This window comes from Pongo abelii, chromosome 1 (assembly GCF_028885655.2).
Source record: "Pongo abelii isolate AG06213 chromosome 1, NHGRI_mPonAbe1-v2.0_pri, whole genome shotgun sequence".
NCBI lineage: Eukaryota > Metazoa > Chordata > Mammalia > Primates > Hominidae > Pongo > Pongo abelii.
In genome coordinates this window covers 147,862,416-147,889,220 of record NC_071985.2, presented here as the reverse complement: position 1 = coordinate 147,889,220, position 26,805 = coordinate 147,862,416, and the positions used below count along the sequence as shown (strand labels likewise).

At 39.6% G+C, this 26,805-nt stretch overlaps 1 protein-coding gene across 2 annotated transcripts in view; it reads left to right on the top strand.

The window, feature by feature from the left end:
- The window catches only part of DNAI3 (dynein axonemal intermediate chain 3), a 176,522-nt gene that overhangs the window by 7,282 nt on the left and 142,435 nt on the right, over positions 1-26,805 (top strand). For both annotated transcript variants that reach the window (XM_054532047.2, XM_024251594.3), the window contains exons 2-11: positions 2,336-2,413; positions 3,449-3,487; positions 11,610-11,791; positions 12,680-12,784; positions 14,958-15,107; positions 16,259-16,458; positions 20,518-20,634; positions 23,863-24,053; positions 24,835-24,959; positions 26,336-26,425. In XM_054532047.2, the coding sequence (XP_054388022.1) occupies positions 2,350-2,413; positions 3,449-3,487; positions 11,610-11,791; positions 12,680-12,784; positions 14,958-15,107; positions 16,259-16,458; positions 20,518-20,634; positions 23,863-24,053; positions 24,835-24,959; positions 26,336-26,425 (1,263 nt within the window). In that variant the 5' untranslated portion in view covers positions 2,336-2,349. The remainder of the gene's footprint in view (positions 1-2,335; positions 2,414-3,448; positions 3,488-11,609; positions 11,792-12,679; positions 12,785-14,957; positions 15,108-16,258; positions 16,459-20,517; positions 20,635-23,862; positions 24,054-24,834; positions 24,960-26,335; positions 26,426-26,805) is intronic.

Below are 26,805 nucleotides of genomic sequence, written 5' to 3'. Positions count from 1 at the left end.
ACCATGTTGGCCACGCTGATCTCGAACTCCTGACCTCGTGATCCACCCACCTCGGCCTCCCAAAATGCTGGGATTACAGCCATGAGAGCGCCACATACTCCAGCCTGGGCGACAGAGCAAGACTCTGTCTTGGGAGAAAAAAAAGAAAGTTTTTCAAGTATTTTACATCAAACTAAAATGCAGCTGGGATAGCATATGGAGAAGGGGTACATTGATAAGGAATCTTCTGAAAAAAGGAATAGATGAAAGATTTGAAATTATGCTAAGACTGGGAAGTGATATGGAGGACATTTGACAGTCTAAAGAGTTGAGTCAGAACCATTCATTGCAGAATATCTTAAAAATAGAAATTGTCAGAATCATAAAATATTGATTAGATAATAAAATCCTGCTTTTTAGCTGGGCACGGTGGCTCATGCCTGTAATCCGAGCACTTTGGGAGGCCGAGGCGGGCGGATCACCAAGTCAGGAGTTCGAGACCAGCCTGGCCAATATGGTGAAACCCCGTCCCTACTAAAAATACAAAAATTAGCTGGGCTTGCTGGCATGCACCTGTAGTCCCAGCTGCTTGGGAGGCTGAGACAGGAGAATCGCTTGAACCCGGGAGGCGGAGGTTGTGGTGAGCTGAGACCACGCCACTGCACTCCAGCCTGGGCGACAGAGTGAAACTCTGTCTCAAAAAAAAAAAAAAAAAAAAAAAAAAAAAAATTCCTGCCTTCCTAGGTAAAATCAATGATTTAAAATAGTTTCATTTGCAATGAAACACAGCAGTTATCATTGAAATCCAAGGGATCATCTAGTACAGAGGTTAAGAATGTGGCTATTGGAGCCAGGCTGCTTGGGCTCACAGCCTGACACCACTGCCTATTGCGCTCTGTGTCCCTTCAGGAGAGTCACCTGAACCTCTTGGGGCCTCGTTTTCTCATTATAAAATGGAGATGAAGATAATAGTAATAATAAAATGTGGTTATCTAGTATTCAATAGTACAGTAGGAAAATTATAGTTAACCATAATTCATTGCATATTTCAAAATGCTAGAAGAATGGTAATGTTCCCAACACAAAGATAAATGTTTCAGATGATGGATAATCCCAGTTATGCTGATTTGACCATTATACATTGTATACATGTATCAAAGTATCATATGTACTCCCAAATATGTACAACTATTATATGTCAATAAAAATGTTTTAATGTGGTTAAGATTAAATTAAAAAGACATGTAAAGTACTTGGAACCATGCTTGGCACATAGTAAGCACTTCACAAATGTGAGCTATTATTTTTATCATTTAAAAAATTCATATGAGAAAATCTAAAGGGAAGATGTTTACACACGAACACAGACACACTCACATCCACACTTTGGACAAGATTTTGTGATCCAGCATCTAGGAATAAAATAAAACTTGTGATATTTTGACCATGGGCTATGAAATAATAGTCTGTGTTGATTTGTTAAAGTGACGCAAACCAGTCAAAGATGATTGAGTTGATTGATGACACTTTATTTAATTCAGTCTTCACAATCACCTTGTGGGGTAGATTTTATTATTATCCCCATTAAATAGATGAATAAACTGAGACTTAGAGAAGGTAAGTAATTTGCCCAAGATCACTCAGCTGGAAAAAGTAGAGCCTGTTTAAAAACTCTGCTGGCCAGGCTCCTGCAGTCACACTCCTGACCATTTAAACAGAATGGGACATGGCGGAGATGACAAGGATTTGATGTCATGGTGATGACCTTGGCCAGTGTTCTATCCTGTCAAAATTGATAAACAGTTCCATGGAAAACTTTTGGAGGCATTCTCTCCAATAGCCCAAATAAGGCCTTAGTGGTTATATGTTCACATGCTAAGACAAAAGTATGAGCTCAATTACGTTAATTTAAAAATTATATATGCATATGCACATTGTGGGCCTGTCACTCCCAGTGGCCTATCTTGTCTTTGTAGCTGGGCTACCTGTTGGGAAGCCCAGCAAAAGGCAGCACAGAGCAGCTACCTGGGATGGGAACTTCAGTGAGAGGCAGGGAAGCCAAGTCCTCTGTCGTGCTTCCATGGCAGGACCTGTGGCTGAGACTTTGTTCTGGCAGGTCATGGTGCGCTTCAGGTAAACGGCTCCACCGGAACAGTAAGATCTCATCAGTAAGATTGTTGTTGCAATAAGCCTTTGTCACAGAACACCCGTTCTATGAAGATACAGGTTGATTTAGCCCAGGGTAAAACTTAGAAAACAGATTCTTATGTTTATTAAATGATAATGTTTAGTATTTGAAATTGTAAGTTGTTTGCAAATTGTAACAATTTACTAATAGTATCATCTCTTTATGCAGCCCAAGTCAGAACCATGGCTCCAAAACAAAAGAAAAAGTCATCACGTGGCAAAAAAAGCCCAAAACCAGTATTAGCTGGTAGGAATATTTCTTCATTGAATGGGATTTTTTTTGTGGAGTATTTGTATATATTAGCAGCAAAATGATTATGGTTTTACATATCAAATGAAATAAAATATTTCTGTGACATAAAGTCAAATGTATGAGGAATAAGATATATGGAGATTCATTCTTACTTTTGACTAATTTCATTATGATACCAATTAAAGGCTATATAATGAATGCTGTAGTAAACATATCACCAAGAGATAACAGTGTGAAAGACAATTATTCAGAGTTTCTCTGTTTAATTATTCACAAGACAGTTTAAGTCTTCATTGTATATTTGTACTTATATTTTGTGTTTTGAGGTTTGGTAAAGATTATAATAAACTGGCTGGGAGTGGTGGTTCACGCCTGTAATCCCAGCACTTTAGGAGGCCGAGGCGGTTGGATCACGAGGTCAGGAGTTCGAGACCAGCCTGACCAACATGGTGAAACCCCGCCTCTACTAAAAATACACAAATTAGCCGGGCGTGGCGGTGCGCGCCTGTAATCCCAGCTACTCAGGAGGCTGAGGCAGGAGAATCACTTGAACCCGGGAGGCAGAGGTTGCAGTGAGCAGAGATCACGCTACTGCACTCCAGCCTGGGCAACAGACTGAGACTCCATCTCAAAATAAAAAAAAGATTGGCCGGGCATGGTGGCTCATGCCTATAATCCCAGCACTTTGGGAGGGCAAGGTGGGCGGATCACAAGGTCAGGAGATGGAGACCATCCTGGCTGACACGGTGAAACCCCGTCTGTACTAAAAATACAAAAGATTAGCTGGGTGTTGTGGCGGGCGCCTGTAGTCCCAGCTACTTGGGAGGCTGAGGCAGGAGAATGGCGTGAACCCAGGAGGCAGTGCTTGCAGTGAGCCGAGATCACGCCACTGCCCTGCAGCCTGGGCAACAGAGCAAGACTCCGTCTCAAAAAAAAAAAAAAAAGAAGAAGAAGAAATAAAAGATTATAATAAATTGAGATGTATTTGATTCAAAAATGTAAATTTGACTTCCTTTTATTATATTCTAGCTAGTGAAGACATGGAACCAGTAAATATGGAGAGCATGGGTAAGTGGAAATATAATTTACAACTTACGTCCTCAGTTTTATAATATTTTAATAATGCAATAAGCAAGCAGGAATACTACAAACTGAAGTGATCAATCAAAATGTACATGGGCTAAAATGATACCATTCCATTTAGAATATAAAATGAAAAATTTTTTAAAGAAAAAATAAGAGTAGAGAATTTCAAACTGAGAAACAAACTTCAACCAAGCAGTTCGTTAAAAATGCATTATATGATTATTGAAAGACCTTTTATAACTATAAAGTGTTATAAGCCTGCAACTTATGACTTTTATCAGATAAGTATTTTTTCAAACTTTTGCTCATAGGTAATATTTATCTGTACTTCACGCTAAGATGCCACTATTTCAAGGAAAGAGGCTGGTTTTTAAGCAAATAACTAGATCGTAGACAACTAAACTAATGTTGTTCCTACATGTAAAGGCTAAATAATCTTATAACAAGACTTCTTTTGGTGGGATGGAGGGGGAACCTCTCTCTTAGAGTTGACTTAGATGACGCGCTTCACTTTTAGAAACAGAAAGGAGACAATGAGGGGGGCAAGGAGGAAGACCTAAAAGCCCTGTAGGCCACTGTAAATATTTTGTCTTTTAATCATATGAAATGAGGAAATATTGGTAGTATTTAAGCAAAGGGTGACTCCATCTGACATGTTTTTAAAGGGTCAGGTCATCCTGGCTACTGTGTAGCAAATTGCAGGAGCAAGGACTGAAGCAGAGAGACTAGTTAGGAAGTTTTTCCAACAATCCAGGGGAAAGATGGTGATGACCTGGGCCAGGGCAGTAGAGGGGGCAGAGGTGTGGAGTGTGGAGGCGGGGAGAAAGTGGGAGAATGTCAGCTAATGTAAGTGGCTCTGTTATCAGCACCCAGCACAGTGCCTGCAGCAGGTTATGCTGCCCGATAAATATTTATTGAGTTAGTGAAACCTGGGAGTCATCTTTAATTTCTTTCTTTCTCTCCCTCCACACCTCCCTACCCCTTCAAACCACCCCAACTTCTATGAATTCCACCTGTTTTAAAATATATCTCAAACCCATCTGCTTCATATTATCTTCCCACCTGCAACCTTAGTCCAAACCTCTGCACTCCTCACATCGGTTAGTTCCCACGGCTCCTATTTAATATCACTGCTTCCACTCAGCCTCCTTCTGTCCATTTGGCACACAGCAGCCCAACCATGCTTAAACTCCTCTTTCTTGCTTAAACTCCCCCATGGTCTTACTTTGCCATTGGGCACACCTTGCAGTGGTCCTGGCTCCTGTGCTCAAGTGGTCCTGACCTTGTTTCCTTCTCCTCTTCACCAACCTACAGCCCATCAGCCTTGCTTAGCACAGAATGTTCCAAATTTATTCCAGCCTCAGGGCCATTGCTTTTGCTGTCCCTGATGCCTAGATAGATCTTCCCTTTATGCAACTTTGTCTTTCTTATCATTGAGATCTAGACTACCATCTCACTTCCTCAAGAGACTTTCCTTGACCTCTGTGTCACCTATTACCTTGTTTAATTGCTTTCATAGCACTTAAAATCCTGAAGTTAAAGTACAGTCAATTCTCGTTCCTGTATTCTATACAGTCCCTTTGAATACTGAATTAGCCAATACTGGACTGCTGCTCCTAGGGGAAACAAGGGTTAGGTTCCTGTGAGCTTCTGGTCACATTTTCATTAACTAGTCAATACATAACCTTGTTTTATATGTATTTCTGTTTAAATACTCCTTATTTAATGTATATTGTTGATTCCTTAACACTGAACTCATGGCCAAATCATGGCAAACAGCACTATAACTCATTACTGAATAAATGAATGAGTGAATGAGTTGTGTTCCCTCTTGTTTCTGTCTAAATAGACCACCACAGCTACCCTTCTTAGTTCCATTTCTCATCCTGTTTTCTCCCAAATAGCACTTATCACAATTTGTATTTATTTATTTTTGTTTTTTATTTTTCTTCTTCTTTTTTTGTAGAGATGGGTTCTCGTTATATTGCCCAGGCTGTCTTGAACTCCTGGGCTCAAGGGATCCTCTTGCCTTGGCCTCCCAAAGTGCTGGGATTACAGGTGTGAGCTACCATGCCCAGCCCACAGTTTGTATCTATGAGTGTACTTCATTATTTATTATCTGTCTCTCTGTCTAGATTGGATACCCTGGCACTAGCACCATGCTTTTCACATAGTGGGTGCTCAGTAAATATTTCTTAACTAAATGAATTGACTGGTAAGAAAATCTGTGAACCTGATAAAGGGGCACAGTTTGAGATGTATTCATTGAAAGTAAATGAACTGAAAAATAGGAATATGTTTGCTTAAGGGAAAGAAAAAACCAACCTCAGAACATTATGGTGAGACAAGTGTAGGTTTTGAGTTAGCATCCCCTTCTCCTCAAGCCTGTCTCTACCCCCAGACTCCCCTCAGGTAGCATCAGGACCCCTCTGACTTCCTCATGTTGGGCCCTGACCTTGCCAACTGTTAATCAGGGCTGATGTCTGTCATGCTCCAAGAAACTGAGATCCCTTTTTCTAACAAGGAACCAAGGTATCAATAGGCTAACTAAAAAACTGTCAGTCCTAGGGGCCTAACAAGGTGATGCCCAGAGGTTTCTGGAGAATAAATATAATTTTTACACATAGCTAATATTTGTGCAGCAATGACTTTGTGCCAGGCCCACTCTTCTCATTGCCTTAGCTCTATAAAGTAGGCATTATCATGGCCATTACAGACATGAAGGTGCTGTGACTCCCAAATGTTAAATAATTTACCCAAATTATAATACGAGTTAGTGGTATATGAGTTGCCTATTGCTGCTGTAACAAATTGCCACAAACTTAGTGGCTTAAACAATATAAATGTATTATTTAACAGTTCTGGAAATCAGGAGTCCGAAATTACTTTCACCAGGCTAATGGCAAAGTGTCAGCAGGGCTGATTATCTCTGGAGGCCCTGAGAGGTGAATATGTTTCCTTGCCTTTTTCAGCTTCTAGAGGCCACTGTATTTATTGACTCCTGGCCCCTTCCTTCCTCTTCACAGCCAGCAGCATAGCATCTTGGAATCTTTCCCTGTGACCTCTGTTTCCCTTGTCACATCTCCTTCCTTGACTTTGATCCTCCTGTTGCCGTCTTATAAGGCCCCTTGGGATTACACTGGGCCAATGTCAAAGGCCCAATCATCCCCCCACCTCAAAATCCTTAACCTTCAGTATCTGGGATAAATGTTTTAAAAAATGAAAAATAAATAAATAAATAAAAAGAACATAAAAACAAAAACAACAAAAAGTAAAGATCCGTGACATAATTATATCTACAAATCCATTTTCTTATGTAAGGTAACAATACAGAAGTGTATTAGTCTGTTCACATGCTTCTAATAAAGACATACCTGAGACTGGATAATTTATTTGAAAAAAGAGGTTTAATTGACTCAGTTCTACATGGCTGGGGAGGCTTCACAATCACGGTGGAAGGTGAATGAGGAGCAAAGTCACATCTTACATGGCAGCAGGCAAGAGAGCGTGTGTAGGAAAACTTCCCTTTATAAAACCATCAGGTCTCATGAGACTTATTCACTATCATGAGAACAGCACAGGAAAGACCTGCCCCCATGATTCAATTACCTCCCACTACACATGGGAGTTATTCAAGATGAGATTTGGGTGGGGACACAGCAAAACCATATTAACAAGTTTCAGGAATTAGGACATGAACATATTAGGGGGACATTATTCTGTTTGCCAGAAGTGGTTAATAGCACAGGCTTTGAAATTAGACAGACCTGGTTTAAGTCATAAACTTATGACTTAAAGTCATTTAGTGACTGTGTGGCCACAGATGACTTCACCTCCCTGAGCCTCTGCTTCTTCATCTGAAAAGCAAGATGGACTATCTACCTCATAAGATTGATGTGGAAATTAAATTAGTAGTACATGCACATTTCCTTACATAGGGCTGTCACAAAGTAGGTTCATGTTAACTCTTTTTACTATAAAAAGATACTATAAAGACAGATAAGTAGATCAATGCATGAGAATAGAGTCCAAAAATAGACCACATGTGCATGGTCAATTGATTTTCATCAAAGATGCAAAGATAATTCAGTGGAGAAGGGATAGTCTTTTCAACAAATGATGCTAGAACAGTTAGATAGCTGTAAGTAAGAAAGTGAACTCAATCCACACCTCACACCATACACAAAAATTAACTCAAAAGGAATCATAGAGGTAAAACCAAATATTCTAAAACTTCTAGAAGAAAACAGGAGAAAATCTTTGTGACCTTGGAGTTGGCAAAGATTTCCCAGATGTGACACCCACAGCCAAAATCCCAAGAAATCTTAAAGCTTTCTTAAGATTTTCTTTTTTAAAATCTTAAAGATTTTTTTCTTTTATGGAATACTTGCCAGCAATGGAATGAACCATTGCTACATTCAACAATTTGAATGAATCTCAAAATAATTATGCTAAGAAGATAAACAAAAAGAGTACATTTATAAATATTCCAGAAAAAAGCAAACTAATCTATAGTGACAAGAAAACAGCTTAGTGGTTACTTGGGGTTACTTAGGGATGAAGGAGGTGTGTTGGAAGGCAGGGGCAGGAGGAAACATTTGGGTCTTATGGGTATGTTCTTTATCTTGATTGTGGTAATGGCTTCATGGGGTATGTGCATATATTTATCAAATTGTACATATTGTATGCAGGTTACTGTTTGTCAATTATAACTCAGCAAAGCTGTTTTTAAAAAACTAGATAGCAACCAAAATGTTAAAAAAAAAAAAAGAATGTACAGTTGAAATGTATGAGAGTTGTTTTAAACAACGCTCATTATGTAGGACAATATATGTGCAACCTATGATTTATATTGCATAGCCTTCTATTGTGTGCATGTAGTAAGATTCTGAGGCATGAATTGTGTAGAGCTTGAGTCTGCCTTTGGTTCCTGCTAGGTGAATAACTGCCATTCACTGGATCCTATGGAAAGTCATCTCTGTTCCCTCCTTGTCTATGTGTAGAGAAGCAGGACCCTCTCCATGGATCTTCTGTGTCCACTTATTAGAGAGAAAGCGTAGCATAGTAGAGTTCAGGGACCTTGGTTTTGATCCCAGTACCACCACTTTCAACTCCCAGAGGCTAACCTTGGACATGTTATTGAACTCTGTTGTCCTCAGTTTTCTCAGCTAAAAAATGGAGACAAATATAGTAACCACCTCTGAATGTTGTTGTGAAGACTAAATGAGTTAATAATACACATAAAGTGCTTAAAACTGTGTCTGGAGCAGTAGGTGCACCATGGAAGTGCCCTCGCAGACATTGTCCTTGTGATTGGCACTCCTGACCTCAGTCAGCTTCAGAAGGCCCTGAAGGCCTCCTCCTCTGCACCAACGCTTGTTTCACACTCCTTGCAGCAACCAGCCTCCCACTCTGCTGAAGGCTCCAGGGAGCCCATCTCATTGCTGATCACAATAGCCTCATTGCTGTAGCCTATGGTGCTGTTCTCAGTGTGTGCCTCAAAGCCTACCCAATAGCAGTTGTTTTACAGTATTTGGCTGGTGACCCTTTGGGGTGGCCAGAAGCATCAGGCCTTGCCCTGGTTAGTTTGGTTCTCATGGTGATGGAGCGTGATGGTACTGGACTATAGAAGTTTTGTGTGATCTGTTGGCTGCCAGTTATCTGCAGTTATCACTGATTGCCAACTCGAACCAGAAACAGTCCACCAGTTTTACTGACTTCTAGATAAAGGAATATTAGATCCTATATTAGAGTTGCCTTGAAAAAGTCCAATTACTGTGAAAGGATCATTTTTTGTGTGTGAAAAATATCAAGCCAGTAGAATTTGAAGTGTGTGTTTAGTAGGGGCAGATAACATAGAAAACAATCTTTGGTGCTGTCTTTCCAGTGTCGAGGATGATAGAAAGCTTTCTGGTCTTCCTGAATGCCTCTGTTTATTAGGGACAGCTGCCTTCTTTTCGGCACTAGCACAGTGTGAGTCTCACAGTCCCACCTAGTGGTTTTCTCAGACAAAACTACAGAACTTTTGTTACCCATTCGACACTACAAATGCAGTCTGTTTGCAGAGGATTACTTGATTTGAATCAAGTCAACAGTTACTTATTGAGCATCTCATAGGTGCCAAGTGTTACGGTTAGTCTTTTGAGGGAGATAAAAGTGTATAATTTGTCCTTCATTCATGAACAACTTGAATTCCCAATGTTATGCCAACTGACTGCAGTTTGAAATATGCTTCCGCATATAATCAGTGTTATGCATACAGTTATTTAAAACCTCCAAATTACCTGAATTATTGTACCACAGAGCCCCTGGGGTGGGGGAAATATTTCTATTGGAAAATAAGCTCAAAATTCCAAATGAGAGGCCACATACACTTTCCCCCTTGCTGGCACATCTATTGAGCAGTTGGAGGGAGGATGGCCTGACATCCAGGGGCGTGGGTGCTGGAGGAGATGGGAGTGGACCCTGGGAGCTGGGGAGAGAGTCCTGGGGACAGATGCAGAGCTGAAACTGTTGTGGCTGATGATAGTGATATGAAGGATAAAAAAAACAGCAAGAAGGCTTGAGAGAGGGGAGGGCAGCAGGCAAAATGCTCCTTTGTCCTCTAGTGTCCACCCTCCCGGGGCATGCTGCTGCTAAGGACTGGCCTGAGGTGCGAAGAAGGGATGGGAAGACCAGAGATGGAAGCCTCTTGAACCTCTCCTCTCTCCTCTTCTGAGAGCAATACTGGGACTGGCAGCTAGATGGGAGGAAAGGGATTCCCTACCCACTTTCCTGTGTCCGAGGGTTTATTAATACAACCAACTGAGAAGTCACTATTTGAAAAATGTGAGGAATTGAGTAACAGTAAGTTTGACTGTGAAAAAGAGAAGCCCTAAAGAGCAGAGATCCCTATATAGGCTCAAGGGAAGGTTTCTTTTCTTTTTTCTTTTTTTTTTTTTTGAGACGGAGTCTCCCTCTGTTGTCCAGGCTGGAGTACAGTGGTGTGATCTCTGCTCACTGCAACCTCCACCTCCCGGGTTCACGCCATTCTCCTGCCTCAGCCTCCCGAGTAGCTAGGACTACAGGCGCGTGCCACCATGCCTGGCTAATTTTTTGTATTTTTAGTAGAGATGGGGTTTCACTGTGTTAGTCAGGATGGTCTTGATCTCCTGACCTCGTGATCCGCCTGCCTCGAGCAAGTGTCAGCCACCACGCCCAGCTCTAAGGGAAGGTTTCTTTAAAATGAGAGACCATTGAGCAAATCAGCTGAGGGAAAGCGGCATGGAAGTAAGAAAAGCTGAAAGGAAAGGAATAGTTGAATGGACCCTGGTGGCTGAGGAGGGCAGGTCCTCTGAGTGCATAAGGGCAGAAAGGTGGTGCCCGTTTTGATTAGCAGGTGGGCAGGGCTGCAGGACCTGGCAGGATTCTGTGCTATTCAGACCCTGTTTTCTCTGTGAAATAAAAAGCCAGTCACCTGGTAAGAGAGAGCAGCAGGGGAGAGGGTGAGGTTGGGGTGTTTTAGGAAAGTAATACAGGCTGAAAGCCTAAACAAGTGGTCATACCTTCCAACCAATAATTTCACTTTTTAAATCTATCCCAAGAAAATAATTTGAAATGCAATAAAAATCTATAAACTAGATATTTGTTTGTAGGATTATTTACAATAATTGGAAACAAGCAAGAAAAGAAATTAGAATGCTTACCAACACGAGAATGGTTTAAAATTATTCTATAGAATTCAGTTCATCTAAAATAATGTTTTAGACAGATTACTTAGTGTCGTTGTAAAATACTTGTGACATAATGATAAATATTAAAAGCAGCATTTAGAAGTTCATATGAGGTATATATGGAGTGGCTAGAAGAAAATAAAGCAAAATATTAATAGAGGTTTTTCTTCTTGAGAGGTAGTATTATGGACCATTGTTACTTTCTTCTTTTTTAAAAATTTTTTTGGCATTTAAAAAATAATGGATATCTTTACTTTAAATACAGGAATAATAATTTTAAAGTCTTAAAATTTTAACCCAGATAATTATTAAAACCAAGCAATTGCATGTTTTCTAATGCTAATATTTTAAGTGGTCACATTTAATGTCCAAATTCCACTTTTCTTTCCTAGGTCATCCAGAAATTTATCCTTTAGTATTAACCACCAAGACCCAGGAAATATTTAGCTGCCGAATAGATGAAGATGTCACAGATGAACAACCTTATAAGCTTATCAATAAAGAAGATATTTTTGAGGACCTGCGCAACAGAGCTGCAGTATCTGATTTCCACCCAGTCAAAAAAATTGTCCAGGTAAGCACAATATCCCTCTTTATTTTCAGTCCTACCTCAAGAAGTTCCTGGTACATAATAACAAAAGTTGGAGAGGTTGTTGGTTCAAATCTGGCCCCATTGCTTTGGGCAAGTGCTAGCTTGCCCACCCCTCCTTGGGAATCCTGTTTGATGATCCTCTGTGAAAAGCAAAGTTCCATCAATGACTTGTTATCTAATCCCACACCCAGAAAAGCTCATCCTTGCCCAGTTTTTGTTTTGTTTTGTTTTGTTTTTTGAGGCAGGGTTTCACTCCTGTCTCCCAGGCTAGAGATGCAATCATGGCTCACTGCAACCTCCGCCTCCCAGGTTCAAACAATCCTCCCGTTTCAGCCTCCTGAGTAACTGGGACCGCAGGCACAGGCCACCATGCCCAACTGATTTTTGTTTTTGTAGAGACAGGGTTTTGCCATGTTGCCCAGGCTGGTCTCAAACTCCTGAGCTCAAGTGATCTGCCCGCCTTGGCCTTCCAAAATGCTGGGATTGCAGGCATGAGCCACTGTGCTCCGCCTTTGCCCAGTTTTAACTAGAATATGAATCTGTCCTTATTTTCTGCTTTAATTGTTTAATTCATAATTTTGGTTCTGATTTATCTCTATGCATGCTACAGAGCACAATACCAAACAAAAACTGATTCTTTTTTCCTGTTAGAAGTAAAAGTGCATGTACATTTCCCTGGATGCATTATATTTTTAAGAGCTTTTTAAAGTTAATAAAATAATTTTGCAATTTGGTGTTAACAGCCATAGATTAGCACAATGGTTATCTTCTATAATTGGTTGATTAGAGAAATATGAATTTTGTGTTAGCATCAAAATAAACTGAATGACCATTGAACATTAACTTCCTCTCTCAATTATATTCTTGTAGGAATATCCTGGAAATGAGCTTCTGCTTGTTTATGACAGAGACTTCAAATATGGACTTAACTTTTATCTTATTGGAACTGAAGAGGGCAAAGAAAGCTATTTAAATGTGAGCAAACCCCAAGCCCTTGTAATTTGTTTGTTTTTGTTGTGGTTGTGGTTGTTTTTGAGATAGGCTCTTGCGCTGTCACCCAGGCTGGAGTGCAGTGGCACAATCATGGTCACTGCAATGTCAATCTCCCAGGCCCAAGTGATTCTCCCACCTCAGCCCCCCAAGTAGCTGGGACTACAGGCGTACACCACCACATCCAGCTAATTTTTTTTATTTTTTGTAGAGATGAGGTCTCATATGTTGCCCAGGTTGGGCAATTTGTTGATTAGCGGAAGGAAGCGGAAGTGGTACCTCTGGGGGATCCCTATACATAGTGATGATTATTCTTGTTCAGCTCCGTCTCCTTGGGACCCAGATCAGGTTCTGGCACCTAGAATAAGTAAGCAGTAAATGGGGGATGAACTAAATCAAGTATCTCAGGGTAGCAGATTTGCCCTTCGCTGACATCGTGAGAGAGGAAACAGTGAACCTGGCGTACTGCTTTCCTAGTTCTCTTCTTGCCAACTCCACGACTTTGAGTAAGTTACTGAGCCTCTCATTGGTAAAATGGTGGCACCATTATTGCACATTTCCAGGGCTTTCATGAGGATTCATATAGGTAAAGCCCTTTGTTCAAGGTGGGCAAGAAAGGTAACAGATGTATGAAACTCTCTTTCCGATCTTCCACTCCTGTTTGGTCAAATTGAAGGAAGCAATTTGGGAGGTTTGTTTAAATTGTTTGAGGATGACAGAGAGGTTTGTGTGGCTGTCCAATAAGCAATAAGAATAAAGGGAAACCATATAATTAAAAAAAATCTAGGCTGGGCACAGTGGCTCATGCCTATAATCCCAGCACTTTGGGAGGCTGAGGCACGATCACTTGAGGCCAGGAGTTCCAGATGAGCCTGGGTAACACAGCAAGACCCTGCCACCGCAAAATAAAAATATTAGCCAGGCATGGTAGCACGTGCCTGTAGTCCCAGCTACTTGGGAGGCTGAGATGGGTGGATCACTTAGGCCAGAAAGGTGGAGGTTGCAGTGAGCCATGATCATGCCCCTGCACTCCAGCCTGGGTGACAGAGTGAGACCCTGTCTCAAAAAGAAAAAAATAAATAAAAGCTAACAGTTTATAATTAAAAATCATCTTTCATTTAGCCTTAACATTTTCAATTTTATTTTTATGATTGCTGTTCTCTTTTTAATTTTTTATTGTAATGAAATATTTTAAATGTTTAGAAAAAACTAGAGAGTAGAATAACAAATATCTACACTTCATTATCCAGAATTTTAAAATATTAATTTTTATTATATTTACTTTAAAACTTTTTTAACAAAAGAAATAAATATTACAGACAATATTCCACTCCCTCTCATATCGTCACTAATTCCATTTTCTTCACTCCTCCCTATAAGGAACCATTATTCTAAATTGTTACATATTGTTCTTGTCTGTGGTTTTACACTTTACCATATATTTATGTTCTACAATAATGGATTTTATAGTCTTATTAACTTAACATTCACATAAAAATTGTGTCATTTTTATACTCAGTCCGCAACTTCATTTTTCACCAAATTATAAAATTCTAGGATCTATCAATATCAGTACATTTAGATACCATATATACATAGATCAAATTTGTTCATTATAACTGCTCTATGGAATTTTATTTTATGGTTTATCACACTGTCATCAATCCATTCCTCTATTGGTATTCATTTGGTTGATCGTTTTTTACTATTACAAATAAAGCAGCAGTGTGTGTGTATATATATATATACACATATCTATATGTAGAGATGTGTATATATATATACACACACATCTATATGTAGAGATGTGTATATATGTGTATTAATACATCAGCAGTGTGTGTGTATATATATATATACATCTATATGTAGAGATGTGTATATATATATATACGTCTATATGTAGAGATGTGTATATATATATATCTCTTCTTGTCTACTGTCTTTTTCTTCTTTCTATATTCTTGATATCTCTTTTTTCTTTTTCCTTTTTTTGCTTTGTTTCCTTTTCATAATTCAAAAGTGTGAATTGACAAGAAAAAAAGTAAGAAGGTGCTTAATGAATTTATATAAAAGTAAAGTTTGTCACCAAATATATACATACAGCTATAACCTAAACTTGGGCATATATTGTAGAATGCTATTTATTTTACTTTAGCCCCCAGAAGTACCAGAAGAACAAGAAGAATATAAAGAACATATTCCTGAAGATGTGTATATTTATAAACTACCTGTCTCTAAACCATGGGTTTCTTTGGGCAGTGAAAAAGAAATTGAGGAAGAATCAGTTACGGAATCTACAAAGCAGGTTAGAGGGTTATATATGATCTGTAATCATTACCTCCCTGTAGCTGAACAACACTTATTCCTGAGGGATTCATAAGGTTTACTGTGTTTGCTATGGAGGCATAGTTTTTGGTGTGTTGTTTTGGTTTGCTTTTATAGAAGAATGGTCATTGTCTTAAGTGGGTGTTATGAGTTGAATTTTGTCTCCAAAAAAATGGTATATTGAACTTCTAACCTCCAGCACCTCAGAATGTGATTCTGGCTGAAAATAGGGTCATTGCAGGTATAACTATTTAAGATGACGTCATACTGGAGTAGGGTAGGCCCCTAATCCAATACGACTGGTGTCTTTGTGATAAGATGGCCATGGGATGACAAAGAGACACAGGGAGAATGGCGTGTAAAGAAGCAGGCAGAGACTGGAAAGACAGATACGCAAACCAAGGAACACAAGGATTGCTGGGTGTCACCAGAAGCCAGGAGAGAAACAGGGAACAGATTCTCCCTCAGAGCCTTCAGAAGGAAACAACCCTCAAACACATCAGTTTCAAACTTCTAGCCTCCACAACTGTAAGAGAATAAGTTTCTGTTGTTTTAGGCCACCCCATTTGTAGTACTTGGTTATGGCAGCTGTAGGAAGCTAATATAGTGGCATTCCCTCTCAAAGGAACTCCTGTGAGGGAGAATTGTGTGTGAGTGGTTTATTAGGAAAGTGCCCCAGAAGAGAACATGACAAGCAGCTGAACAGGGATATGGAGGAAGCCCTGCCAGGCTGCACTCTCAGGCAAAAGTCTGCAGAGGGAAGAAGGCTTCAGCCAAACCCAAAGAGGAACTCTGGAGTGTAAATTTTACCTCAGAGGTGTCCCACACAGAAGCCAAGGAGAAGGGTTTATGTATCCCTCCTGCCAGTCCACCATTAGTCAAGATGAAACTGCCAGTTACTTCCTGTTCTTTGCACCTGCTGGCAAAGTGGTCCCAATAGCCCTAGAGCAGCCATCCAAAGAGGAGGAGCGGGTGCTGCTCATGTGAATGGAAAGCATGCAGAGCTGGAGGCGCTCACAGAAAGTGCACAAAGGGCTCTGAGGGATCTGAGCAGAGTACCAACATTGCCTACACGTCAGTTTTTCTTCAGGGACTTCATTATGTTACCTTTACTGTTTACATGTGTTACAGATTACGTATATGATTTCTCGAAAACGAAGTGAATTTGGTGCACCAATTAAGTTCAGTGACCAGAATGCTTCCAGTGTAAAAGATGCCTATATTGAATGTACAGCCTACCCAGATAAAAATTTTACCCTTAAACAACTTGAAAAAGATGTTGGCATGCAAGTAATCCCCCAAATAAAGGACATAAGCACTCAGACAAAATGGTAAGTATGTGATGGGTGTATGTAATTTTATAGCCAGTTACAGTAAAGTCTAGTAACTTCCATTATTATTTTGAGAGCTCTTTATAATAAATAGAGATGGATTAATGATGATGACACATAGATCTCCACAGAGTAATTCAATTCAGGAAGATCTAATTATATTCAATAATACCTTTAAAAATCATAACAGGAAAATGAGATACAAGTATAGAAGATTGTAAAGACTGGAGTGGGAAAATGAGTGATGCTGTTTATCATGACAGTGCTCGTCATCTCTCATCTGGCATATTGCCATTGCCCCTCATTGCTCTGTTCTACCACCTAAGTCATCATTCTTAAACATCAAATCAGATGGTGTTACTTCATTGTCTAGGTTTCTTCTCTGGCTGCCATCACTTAAAAAATACATCCATCCAGAGCCCCTAGGATGGCATATGCGGTTCTCCCTCCTCCATGACGAGGCACTGTCTGCCTCTCCAGCCCCATCATCCCTTGTTCCTAAACAAGCTCTCTGTGTGCCGGCCCTATGAGTTGCTTCCAGTTCCCAGAATACCTGCGGTTCCAACTCCTCATGCCATTGCCCATGCTGAATCTTCCTCCTGTCTGTAAGTGGTAATGATATTGTTCTAATTACTCAGACCAAAACCTTGGATTTTGTTGGGTCTATCTTCAAAATTTACCCACTGCTATTACCTTAGACCATTCATCATCATCTCCTGCTTGGATTACTGTAATTCCTTCTAAGTGGGCTTCCTCTATCCATCCTTTCTCTCCTACATTCAGTTCTCCATACAGAAGCCCTGATAATCCTATTAAAATGCAAGTCAGATCATGTCACTGATCAAAACCTTCCAATGGCCTGTCATCCCAAATGAACCTACAAGGCTTCATATGATCTAGATCCCTTTACCCCTCTGCCCTAATTTCCCACAGTTCTCCCTGCTCATCCATCCAGCCACACTGGCTTCCTCATTCCTTGATTTACCACACATACTCATACCTGATGTGTTTAAGCTTACGAGTCCTTTACATAGAATGCTCTTCCCTTGTGCTTATTCCCTCCTTCATTCAGATCTCTGCTCAAATGAGGCATTCCCTGACACTCCTATATAAAAGCAACAACTTGGCCGGGCGCCATGGCTCACGCCTTTAATCCCAGCACTTTGGGAGGCTGAGGTGGGCAGATCACGAGGTCAAGAGATCAAGACCATCCTGGCCAACATGGTGAAACCCCGTCTCCACTAAAAATACAAAAATTAGCCGGGTGTGGTGATGTGTGCCTGTAATCCCAGCTACTTGGGAGGCTGAGACAGGAGAATTGCTTGAACCCACGAGGTAGAGGTTGCAGTGAGCCAAGATCGTGCCACTGCACTCCAGCCTGGCGACAGAGCGAGACTCCATCTCAAAAAAAAAAAAAAAAAAAGGCAACAACTCCATTACCATCTATCCCCTCACTCTATTTTTCTCCACTGTGCCATAATCACTTGATTTGTGTTTTTCATCGTCTCTCTTCTCTTCACTCTGCCCTTGGAATTTAAGCTCTATGAGATAAAAACTTTGTATATTTTGTTTACTGCTATGTTCCCAACTCCTAGGACAGTTCCTGGCGTATATTTATTAAATGGAGGAGAAAAAAGAATGGAGGAGGGAAAACAGGAAGAAAAGGACATAGGTTAAGGAAGAATGTGCAGAATGATGACAGACTTGAATTCAGTGTTAAGTGAAGAGCTATGAAATACACAGTGAGACAGGTCATGACCAGGAGAATCAGGGCTCAGCAACATGGAATGCAATACAGAAGATACTTTACAGATCTTTGTGAACTAACAGGTTAAAAACCATGAAAGTGCAATGTTAAAGTCAGGGCACATATATACGGACTCCAAAAGTTGGGCCAAGAAATGAGTCAGAAACAAGAGAGGAAGATGAACAGACAGGCCAAAACAAGAGGCGGTAAGGAGAAAGGCAAGAATTGGTGGTCAAGTCCTGGCAGGGAAGGAGGACATCAGATATCCGTAAATATCAAGAAGTGAGGGCAAGAGAGGAGGGAGAGAGGTGATATATTAGTACCAAATGAATTTGAATTTTGAGACAAATTTCTAAGTCAAGCCAGCCAGAGATTTATTTTGTGTTCCTACTAGGGTACAGACAAGTCCCAAGAATGAGTCAGCCAGGGTAGACTCAGTAGGTAGACTCAGAAAACAGACTGATAATAATAATACTGGCAGTGTTCCTACATAGAGGGAGTAAACAGATGAGAAATAAGGGCAGGTCTTGACCCACAAAATGAAAAAAAAAAATTTTTCAAAGAATTAAAAGGAACTCAGATGGTTTAAACCTAGATGACTGGGAGAATGCTGGTACCATGCATTACAAGCAGGAAATTAGGAAGGGTAGCTGGTATGAGGTAGAGAAAGTAGGATATGTGATTATATTGAAGTGAGTCAAGAAAAATCAAAGATGAAGTTCAAAGAATAATGACAGTGAAAGCAAATGCCTAGTGTTCCACCACATACCAGGCATTCTTCTAAGTGCTTTACACACATCAACTCAATCCTCACAACTGCTCTCTGAGGTAGGCACTATCCCCATTTTACAAATAGAGAAACTGAAGCAAAGAGAGGTTAAAAATGAAAGCCCAATGTTTTAGGCATAATTTAAACCTGAAGCAATAATGAATGGTTTTGCTGAAAAACAACAAAACAAATCATATTTCGAAAGTAAGAGTGACTTAGGCATGTTGCTACTTTGATAAAACTACAAAGAAACATATCATTTTTTTTTTAACTTAACCCTGTCTAGAGAGCAGAAATTAAAAGGTGAAGCTGAGATTTGAACCCAAGTCTCTCTGGTTCCAATACTAATATTATTTCTTTCTACCACTCTGCCTTCTGCTATGGATACTGACCTAAACAAGGAAAAAAAATGAATTATTCTAAAAACTCCCTTTACCCCTTTGTCGGATTACTCTCCATTTAATATATTACCTCTCAGAGAGACATTCTGCATTGTGCTGACATTTGTTCAACAAACACAAATACTACATAATATTTTGTTGATCATTTAAAATGTGCTAGGCACTGTTTTTAAAGTTTTGCATGTATCAACACATTCAATCCTTACAATGACACTATGAACTAGCTACTTTAAGAATTTCGTTTAGAGATGAGAAAACAGGCACAGAAGGTTAGATAATTAGCTCAGGAGTCATATAGCTAGTAAATGATAGAACCAGGCTTCAAAGCCAGGCAGCCAATCACCAGAGTCCACACTCTTAATGATTGTGCCCTGTGACTTTTCCAAGCTCCACATGCCAAGATCAAGGGCTCACCCAGTCTAATACTTGAGACTGATAAAGCCCAGATGTACAATGCCATATGAGGTGTTCACATACAGAGGCCACTAAGAGCATACTAGATGGAGCAAGCCTTCCTGCCACCATCACTGCTGAAATGTATCTTATTCCTAGTTTTGTATGTTTAGAGCAGAGTTTCTCAACTTCAACACAATTGACATTTGGGGCTGGATAATTCTCTTTGAGGGAAGGCTGTCTTGTGTTTTGTAGGGTTTTTAACAGCATCCCTGGGATCTACCCACTAGACACCAGTAGCATGTCTAGGTTGTGACAACCAAAAATGTTTCTAGACATTGCCAAATGTCCCACGAGGGGGTGAGGTGGACACTGACTTAATGAAATGAAGAGAGAGAGAAAACGATAAAGGTGGCAAAATGTTAATAATTGATGAATTTGGGTGAAGGGTGTGTGGGAATTCCTTATACCCTTCTTACAACTTTTCTATAAGTTTGAAATGATTTCTAAATAAAAATTTTACAAAAATAAGATCTTTTTGATTATGTTGGAGAGAAGTTCATGCATGTAGACTTTGAATAGTGGTCAATATCAGTTGTCTAGGATAAAGAAAATTCAATGTATATAATTTAAATATAAAATAATATCCTAACATCATTGTCACAGAGACACATTTTTGACCTGTTGTGGCCCATATTTGCTCTTCTTTGACCTAATCTTTGGTATTGAATTTTCTTTTAATATATTAGGACATATCCTAAAAATGCTACTACGCAATATTATCCAAGAGAATTCTCAGAAGAGGAAAAAGAGACACTCAAACAATCAAAGCCTTTGGTTGATTTTCTTAACAATGCATCCATAAGGTAAAAAATTGCATATTAAATTTTAAAAATAAAACATAAAATGTATATGTTTACATAGAATAACAGGTCTAAATAAACAATTCCATATATGGTATCTAGATAAAAAGTCTGAAGACAGTTGTCAGGTGTGACACATTCTACAGATTCTCAATATTTCTTTCTTCTATTGCTAAGCAACATCTTAGCCCTATCAAGCTAAGGCCACATCAAACTGTGTGAGGAGTTGAGTGTGTGAGGATGTTTTCCTAATTGCAAATTAACATTTACTTGTATTTACCACTGTTACTTTTATGTAAGTCTTTTTCTCCACTCCTCACTCCTCTTCCTCATTAACTTTTTATAGGATGAGGAGAATGCTGTGGACATTATTATGATGATAAGTATTTGCAATATCTTTGTAGATGAGAACCTGAATTTAATTCAAATGTCTTTTTGGACATTTCACTCTTATCACCAATTCCTGTGTTCCTGCACTCTTACTGGCTTTGAAAGAGAAGCATCTTCAAAATGCCCCCTAAGCTGTTAGTAGGACCCTGGGTAGAGTTCCAGGGCTTCTAAACCAGAGAAACAGCTTGACAAGTTGTCATCAAGCTGATACTAGAGTTTAGAGAAGTGGATCCAATGGAGGACAAGTCTGCCAGTTATACTCAATAGGCTGGTTTCTATTTCTTTCCAAAATTAAAAACTTGGTGGTCAAGTTCATATATAGCCCAAGTTAAACTTTTTTATTTTTAAGAAATGTCATTGGTTCTTTCATACTGGATTAAATATCCTGAAAATTCCAACAACTCTCAAAGTTGTTACCTATGCCTAGGGAGACTGTGGCTCAAAAATTCAGTTAATGATTCAGAGAGAACATTATTTGCCACTCACTCACAGGAAGGATGCTATAATTTTTGCTATATGGGCAATGAGGTAGAAACAAGAAAACCTGAGTTTCACCCTCCCCTTATCAAAATTTAGTAGTCATTACAATTTTTCCTGTAAGAATATTAAAAATGAGAAGTTTGTTTACATATAATCAATATCCAGAGAAAACTAGATCTTGAGGAAATAAGAAAATATTCAAAATAAATCCACATTGTATATTATCTTTAGACCTGGGCTTTTATTCTTCCCTCTGAATTGCCATGCTTATAAAGAAAAAATAGTGGACAGCTTTATGATTCCATCCCTGAGATGTGGGAAGGAGAAGCCAGATCTATAAGAAGAAAGAGGAAAATTGGCACAGGAATTATAATAGCACTGGCCAAGAGTGGATAAGAAACCCATGTTTATATCACTGCAAACGTAACTTCCAGCTTTAAAACTGCTTAAGGTTTATTCAATAGTTTTTAATTAAGGTAAGCCTGATTTTGTTCTGGAAGAAAGCCCTTTTAGAAATGGGAAATTTCTTTCTCATAGGATTTTATCTAAAGCAAACTTAAGGGAAGCATTATTTGCAAAAGAAGGTAATGACATGAGACGAGAGAGAGGAACTTCAGGGGGATTCACAAAACAACTAAGAAACCTTCCTTTTGGGGTTAAAATTCCTAGACAACAGTTTTGCTAGCCTCCAATTTGTTACTCTCAGCAGCTACATGGTTCCAGGAAAGCAAGAAACCGGAAACCAGAAGAAAGATTTCACTTCTTCCGTTTGAATTACTTCCCCATTCTGGCTAAGGAGGTAGAATCAGGAAACCAGAGCGAAAGCCACGTCTTTAACTTTTCTCTTGAGAATTCCCTTCTCATTTGGGCTTAACCAGAAAGAAATAAGATTTGGAAAATGCTTACTAATGCTTCTACTGGAAACTGTTTAAGCCTCGAGAGTCCTCTACACAGGGTTATTCAATGTTCAATTTGCTTATGAATCACCTGAGGACTCTTGTTAAAATGCAGATTCTGACTCAGTAAGTCGGGTGGAGCCTGCAACTCTGCGTTTCTAACAGCCCCAGGTCATGTTGGTGGTCACTGGATCACACTTTAAGTGGCCAGGTCTTAGGAAAGGAGTCTATTTTGAAAGATGAAATACAAGAAGAATTTAACCAAGGGAGGACTCAGTTAGGCAATGACTGGTAGTGTAATGATCAATGACAGGGGTATCAAATGGTGCCCTTTTTTAATTTTAGGAGTATCTATTTTTACTGTTTATATTGAACTATCTAAAGGGTTTTTTCTTATTTTAAGAAATTCATAATTGAGAACCACTTTTTCAGCTTACCACACCTATATAAAACCAAGAAGTTTACAGTTTTGATCAGTAGGGTAAAACCTTGGGTGGCATTCTAATTGTGGGAGGGCTCTTAGCGACTTTGGGAGTATGCAGAGCTTTCAGATCTAAGCATAAAAAGGGACAATAACTATCATAGTAACTACTTTAAGACAGGAGTCTGTCAAACCAAGGTCCCTAGACTGTTAGCAAATGATCCTAGCACTCAGATGGTATCTTAAAGAAGCAATATTAGTACTTTTAGCAGGATAATTTTTCATTTTGGGGACTGTCTCATGCATTGCAGGAGGTTTGGTAATGGAATTAAACACAGTAGCACCTCCCAGGCATTGTGACAACTAAAACTACACACACACACACACACACACACACACAGACACACACACACACACACACACACTTCTAAACTCCAGTTCTTCCCTTGTTCAGAATCTCTTATTTGTTGTTTTGAATTACGTATGTATTGGGGCTATCCTGTTAAGAATAAGTGATCACTTAGTACAGAATATGCCTAAGAAACTGCCATTTGTGACAATTGGGGCTTTCCAGGAAGCAAATGACATCAAGTTACAGGCAGAAGTTTACTGAGGATTACACTGTGAAAAATAAAGGAGGAGGAGGCAGGACCGGGAAGGTAGAGCATCAGACAAATTCTCAGCCTACTCAGCAGGAGCTCCAGAGCAAAGACGCCTGCTGTGGGAATGCTGCACAAGGAGGACTGGCCAGGCCCAGCCATCCCTGCAGCTGCATGCTCAGGCATTGGCCTGGAGAGAGTACAGCCTTGGCTTGGAAACTGAGGCAGATCATGAAGTTGCTCGAGGTTCTGAGTAACATGCCACCATGATGTTTTTTTCTCTTAAGTCATTTATTTCACATGAGGTTAATCATTATTAACAAATATAATTGAGAATTATTATTTTTTGTTCAGTATAAATGAAGGAGGAGGAGTTGCTAAGATAGTCACATTATTGGATACTAAAAACCAATATCTTAATTGCTTTTTTATTTTTACAAATTAGTGTTGAAATAGCCCTGCAGCAAAATGAAATCATGAACACATTTATTGATGACTGGAAATACCTCGCAGAAGAAGAAGGCACCTTTGGGGACAAGACTGATACCCACCTGAAAGAGTACCAGTCCTTTACCGACCTTCATAGCCCAACGGAGAAAATGATTACCTGTGTCTCATGGCATCCAACTATCTATGGTGAGATGGAAATGATGGGGATTCCCTTTTGTGATAACATTGAAATTGTCTGTTGCTTTCATGTGTAAAATTGCAAACTAGTTCAATGTCAATAAGACACCTTCCAATTGCTCTGTGCTCGCTAGGTACCTGCCATGTGCTTTCCACGCCTTCACTGTCATGTGTCCTCCCAACAACCCTGTAGGACACACACCTGTCATTATCTCTGTTTCACAACAAAAGGACCCAAGCTCAACTCAGGGAAGTGACTTGCCCAGGTCACCCAGATGGCATAAGGCAGAGTCTGGGTTTGCTTGGGCCTGTTGCTCTCCCAAGGCTAAATTTCTTCCTCCTAACACTGCCTTTCCGATTACTAGACAAGAGAGGAAATGTGCCTCCTTTAAAGAGCTCAGCAGCCAAGGGAGGTAGGTAGGGATGTGCAAAGATGGAAACATGGAAAGAGAGAGGTATTTGTCCTCTTTCTTCCTCCTTTCACCCTCCACTGGCCCTTTTCTCACAAAAAAGAAACAAAACAAGATTTTCTTTTCTTCTAAAATCTTCTGAGTCCCCTGTATATTTTATACTAACAGTACATATCAGTTTGGACCAGCCAGATTTCAAGTGCTAAATAAGTAGCATGTAACTAGTGGCAACCACATTAGCCAGCAGAGCTCTAAGAAAACTCTTGGTCTCCTGTGGACAAAGTGAAAATGAAGAGTGGCTGTGTAGAAAAGCAAAAGCTAGAGACATCTCTCCATGTATAGTTGCTGCCAACTTTAATTTCTACATGTGTTTCTCTCAGGGCTAATAGCTGTGTCAGTGGCCGTGCGACTTTCTTTTGAAGACAGAGTTCACTTTTCTGGTAAATTATTGCTGCAGCCATCACTGATTCTTTTCTGGAGCTTCTCTGATCCTATACATCCTCAGGTAATTAGGGAGAGTTGCCTACATAGACTAAATTTTCAAATACTACTTTCATGTATACCTTTAGCAGTTTTTATTGCAAAGTACTTTATAATCATGTAATGTTGTAAACATTTATAAAGTTAGGCTTTCTTCAATGCAGAACTTGTCATCATTCAATTTGAGCAAAACTAAAGTTTACAATTTGTTTATTGAACAAATCAACATGGTATTTTTTTCAAAGATTGTAAGAGGAATGTTTAAACTATTTTTAAAACAAACTCTTTCATGGACTTTACTCGAATACTAATTAGTCAAATGCAAATAGATTTTAGTTTCACATGAGTTTCCTCAATTCCAAGGATCACTGGGTAATAAATAAAGGTGAATGTGTGGGAGAGCACTGGGGAGTGGTAGGGACTGTGGCCTTAGAGAGTGCATTACCTGTCTCTAGGCTGGCTGCCCTCTTGTTGCCAGGTGGTCCCATTGTTAAGAGAATTGAGAAATTTGGAATTTTGTATGAAGTCGCCCAGTTTTAAATAGCTCAACTAAAACCAAACCAAAACACACAAAAACCCAACTAAAACCAACCAAAACACATAGCAATTCAAATAAAATGAGGCTGAAGGCTGGGTTTGCTACACAGGGTTCTAGTTTTCATGGTCTGCTCAATAAGAGATCTGCCTAGTGGGTGGGTGGTGTATAGTGTTAGATTCAGTTATTTCAATGTTTTCAATATAATAATATTTTGTTTCTAAAAAGTATTCATAATTAAGACTTTCCCTAATAAACCCTAGCCTCCCCTTCTTCCTTTTTCCCAATTTATTTGAATTAAGGTAGTTTTACTGTAATAGATTCTAGACACTTTAATGATTATAGACCCAGAGATCAAAATGAAAGATCTCTAGCCCTTTCTTGTCAGCCACAAAAACAGAGCCACTCTCTCACTAGAGTTTTCTAACCTTTCTACCCTGTAGATCTCCTCTCCATTCCAGGAGTGCCTGGCTCAGTATTCAGCAAGCAACAAAACAGACACAGATCCTGTCCTCACAGAGTTTCCCTTCCATGGTTTTCAGGAACACTAATTTCATAGTCTTTTTGTTATAAACATTGTAACATGCTCCCAAAATAACTACAATTTGTTTCCACTGAGGGGTGGGTTGGGGAATACCTGGGTCCCCTTGAGAACATACTCACTGTCACTCGTATGGCCAATGTGCACAATAAAATTCAGCAAAAGCAGCTTTTAGTCCAGAGGCAGAACTCTGAGAATAGACTCTCTACGCACCTTGCTCATAGATGGCTATAAAATTGGACTTTTAACTGTCTTAATATTATTTTCTCACCATGATCTTAATCTGTTTTCTCATTCTTTCATGAATTTGCTGGGTTTACTTTAGTTAATGCTGGAGAGCCCAGATGACATCTTCTGCTTCAAGTTCTGTCCGAGTGATCCTAATATCATTGCTGGAGGCTGTATCAATGGGCAGGTATTTAACGGAATTTTTTTCAGCTATGTATTAATGTAGACAATCTTTGGTATTAAGTTTTGATTTGGCAGTTCCTTGGACTTAAGGATTCAATTCAGCAGAAGGAAGGCATGCCAATTGTGTGCCAGACACCACACCAGGAAGCAGGGTATAGAGACGTGTATCAGCTCCTGAGGTGTTCACGGGGTAACCCAGCTTCAAAACTGAAACAGAACTGGGTGAAATCTATTTGTGTTGCTGGGACTGAACCACATATTGTATAAGATTCCATGGAAGAACAAAAGCTACAAGCATTACTACCTCTTGGAAAAAAAGGCGTCTTCTGAAATTTCCTTGGGAGTAGGAGTTAGGGGATGATCCAGAACTTAAACAGAAATTCA